Genomic DNA, 3,549 nt, shown 5'->3' on the forward strand with positions numbered 1-3,549 from the left:
TCTTCTTCTTCTTCTTCTTCTTCTTCTTCTTCTTCTTCTTCTTCTTCTTCTTCTTCTTCTTCTTCTTCTTCGTAGCCAGGGAGGGGGGCTGCCATCCCCTTTGGCGCCTGCATGACTGGCAGTGTAGGAGCCTGGTTTGGATCCCAGTGGTGGCAGCAAAGGCCTGAGAGAGGATCCTTTTCTTGGGGTATCAAAGTATAGGGTTGCCAAGTCCCACCTTCGTAATAGCGGGGGGAGTCCTGGACGTCCCTGGGAATCTCCTGGTGTGCACGCTTTGTGTGCACGCCGCGATCACGTCACCCGGAAGTGACGCAATCGCGTCAGGCACATTGGGGCGGGGCGACAATCATTCAAGGGTGATAGAGCCTCCCCCCCCCCCGCAACGTGCCCAACGCGATTGCATCACCTCCGCGTGGCGGGTTTTACGCCAGGCGCGTCACGTGCTTTGGGGAACGGGCCTCTTGGGTGGGGGTTTCCCCACCCCCCAGGGGGACTTGGCAGCCCTTTCAAAATACCTGGAAGCAGCCCTGGGCTGGAGCCATGAGGGAAATAGGTCCTTGGTTTTCCAAAGATGGCGTCTCTCTCTCTCTCTCTCCTTTTCAACAGAACTATTCCAAGTCCCAGGGTTGGGCATGAACTTGCCCATCATGTGGTTCTACCTCATCATGAACGTCATCACTCAGTATCCTTTTTTATCGGCAGCTTGGGGAGAGGGGGGCTCACCCTGAGGTAAATTTTCAACTGTTTTTCTTGGGGCTTCTCTGGCCAGTTGGGTAGACTTACTTCCCCAAATGGGCTCGCGGCCTGTTATTTCTTATCAGTAGACCGAGCCTCGGTGCAGGCACCAATCCGTGCCTCTGCGTGGCGGAGAATCAGCTGGTCTGCCCACCGACGCGCAGCAGGTACAGTTCTCCCCTCTTAAAGGATGATGGGGAAGACTGATCGTATGTTCTGGGTGTGGTTGGGGAATATGTGCTGTTGCAATACATCGGGTGTGGGTAGAGCTGTAAAATTTCCGGAAATTTTGAAGCTCGGGAAAAAAAACAGGTTTTTCCTGTTTTTTCCCGGGGGAAACGGAAATTTTCGGAAAAATTGAACAAAATGCTACATTAGCACTTCTTTTTTCTTTTTCAGATTGAAAGTCATTCTGTTACTTTAGGAACATAAAATATGACTATGGACATTTTTACTTGGCATGATATTATCACAACTAGCATATTAAAAATATAGTGTATCCAAACAATTATTGAAAACAGAATATCCACTCACATGAGAGAAAAAAACCCTGAAACCTTTTTCTTTTCTTGTGACAACAGCACCCCCTAAAGGAAGAAATGCATCTTGTTCTTGCATTGGAGAGTTTAGTTGGTCACCTAGGACTTGCTTGTCCTCAGTGCACAGAAATTAGATCAATCTGATACCATACATATTTTCAGGGTTCTTTTTGTAGAAAAAGCCCAGCAGGAACTCATTAGCATAATAGGCCACAGCCAACAGCAGGAACTCATTAGCATATTGGGCCACACCCCTGACAGCACAGGTCATTAGCACATTAGGCCACACCCACATGTTACCAGAAGTGTGGTTATCCAGCCACACCCACCTTTTGCTTCTTATTCTGTTTACCTTGTTTGTTGTCAAAACCCAAGGCTTTTTTTGTAGCAGGAACTCCTTTGCATGTTAGGCCACACACCGCTAATGTAGCCAATCCTAATGAGTTTCTGCTGTTGGGCGTGGCCTATTATGCTAATGAGTTCTTGCTGGGCGTGGCCAACTTGGGAGCCAGCCGGAACTCCGTTCCTGTGCGTTCCTGCCCAAAAATAGCCCTGCATATTTTTTAGAAATGATTTGGAAAATATTTGAACACCTTGTCTCAAAATATTTTATTCATCATGTTAAAATAAAATGTTCCATAATCTTTTTTCCCCCTTTTCTCTTCTTTTTTTCAATTTTTCCAATTTTTTGGAAAAAAACAAAAAAGGCTTCAGGAAAAGGGGGGGGGACAGTTTCCCCCCTGATTTTTCCAGTTTTTTTTCCGGGCCTTCACATCTCTAGGCATGGGTAAAGGAGGAAGCGTCCCCACCAATGCTCCCTCTAAGCTATGGAGTCTTGTGAACAAAAATTGTACTTTGTGAGCCACTAGCATTAAAGCTGTGAGCGAGCGATTTGCCTGTTGCAGAAATAAGTTTGCTCTGAATCCCTCCTTCCTGAGAGAAGACAAAAATCTGTGAGCTGGAGGCTAAAAAACTATGAGCTAACTCACACTAACTCAGCTTAGAGGGAACACTGACTCCCCACGTGTTTGTCTTGGAAAGGGGCGTTTAGATATCAGAATGTGGGGTCTAGTTCCCCTCTGCCGCTCAGGGCTTATGAGGCACAAACATCTGTTTCTGATATGCTCCCTCCCTAAATAATCCACAGCATGAGGGAAAGCAGGAACACGTTTGTATTTTGTACTGAAACATAAAATAATATCAGGTTTGTGAAAAGGTGTAAGCCAGGGGTTCCCCGCCTTTTTGAGACTTGTGAACACCTTTGGAATCCTGACACACTGTAGTGGGCACAGCCACAAAATGGCTGCCGCATATGGCAGAGCCAGCCACAAAATGGCTGCCACAGCTTAATTTCAGTTATACCATGAAGATCGTTGTGTTATGTTGGCAGTGCCAGCCAAAGAAACATATTTTAAAAATCTGCACAGATGGTCAAATCTCCGATGGCCAATAGCCCCACCTGGCCCTAGCCACTTTCTAAAAACACTTGCTGGGCACCAGGAAAAGTGTTGGTGTCACCCACTAGCACTACGTTGGGGATTCCTGGTATAAGCCCTTCCTCGCAGTCAACACACCCTTGGTGTCCCGTCAAGGAAGATTCCCCTTCCTCTTTTTCCAAAATGGCATTTCTTTTTTCTGGCTCCTCACCTCTTCCCTGTCCTATTTTGGCGTCCCCTTAACTCTGCCCCTCTCAGATACGTTTGCATACGGGGTGTCTTCATCTTGACCACCGAGTGCACCTCCCTCACCGTCACGCTGGTGGTGACGCTCCGGAAGTTCGTCAGCCTCATCTTCTCCATCCTGTACTTCAGGAACCCCTTCACCACCTGGCACTGGATCGGCACCCTCTTTGTCTTCGTGGGGACCCTGATGTACACCGAGGTTTGGAACACTCTGGGGCCTCGGAAGGATCCGGAGAAGAAGCATGACAACAAGAAGTGGGAGTGACTCTGGACTCCGCTGGAAAGCTCATGACCGCTGCACTGAACAAGAGACTTCTTCTTTTTTTTCTACTGAGGATTTTCTATAGCACAGAACAGAAGATTCCCTTCTCGTGGAAGTCGGGGGTTGGTTTTTGTAATACAAAAAAAAATAACTGATCTTGGCTATGCCAAGCAGCTGGGTGAATCCCCTGCATTGGGGAAAATGCTTTTCAACTCCGAGGGATTTTGACAAGGGGAAACTTTGTCATGGTTCCGACCAAGATAGGCCTGATTCTGATCTCACATTTGTTCTGTTAGCGCCCGATAGCCGCTTGCTGCGGGGACAGCTTTGT

The 3,549-nt window shown here is 47.6% G+C and overlaps 1 protein-coding gene across 1 annotated transcript in view; it reads left to right on the forward strand.

Moving 5' to 3' along the window:
- The window catches only part of SLC35B4 (solute carrier family 35 (UDP-xylose/UDP-N-acetylglucosamine transporter), member B4), a 30,028-nt gene extending 26,781 nt beyond the window's left edge, over positions 1–3,247 (forward strand). The window contains exons 9-10 of the mRNA XM_015426630.1: positions 607–682; positions 2,969–3,247. Of these exons, the coding sequence (XP_015282116.1) occupies positions 607–682; positions 2,969–3,221 (329 nt within the window). The 3' untranslated portion in view covers positions 3,222–3,247. The remainder of the gene's footprint in view (positions 1–606; positions 683–2,968) is intronic.
- Positions 3,248–3,549: the final 302 nt, after the last annotated feature.

The sequence above is a fragment of the Gekko japonicus genome, unplaced genomic scaffold (genome assembly GCF_001447785.1).
Source record: "Gekko japonicus isolate JY-2015 unplaced genomic scaffold, Gekko_japonicus_V1.1 scaffold1982, whole genome shotgun sequence".
In the NCBI taxonomy this organism is placed as follows: domain Eukaryota; kingdom Metazoa; phylum Chordata; class Lepidosauria; order Squamata; family Gekkonidae; genus Gekko; species Gekko japonicus.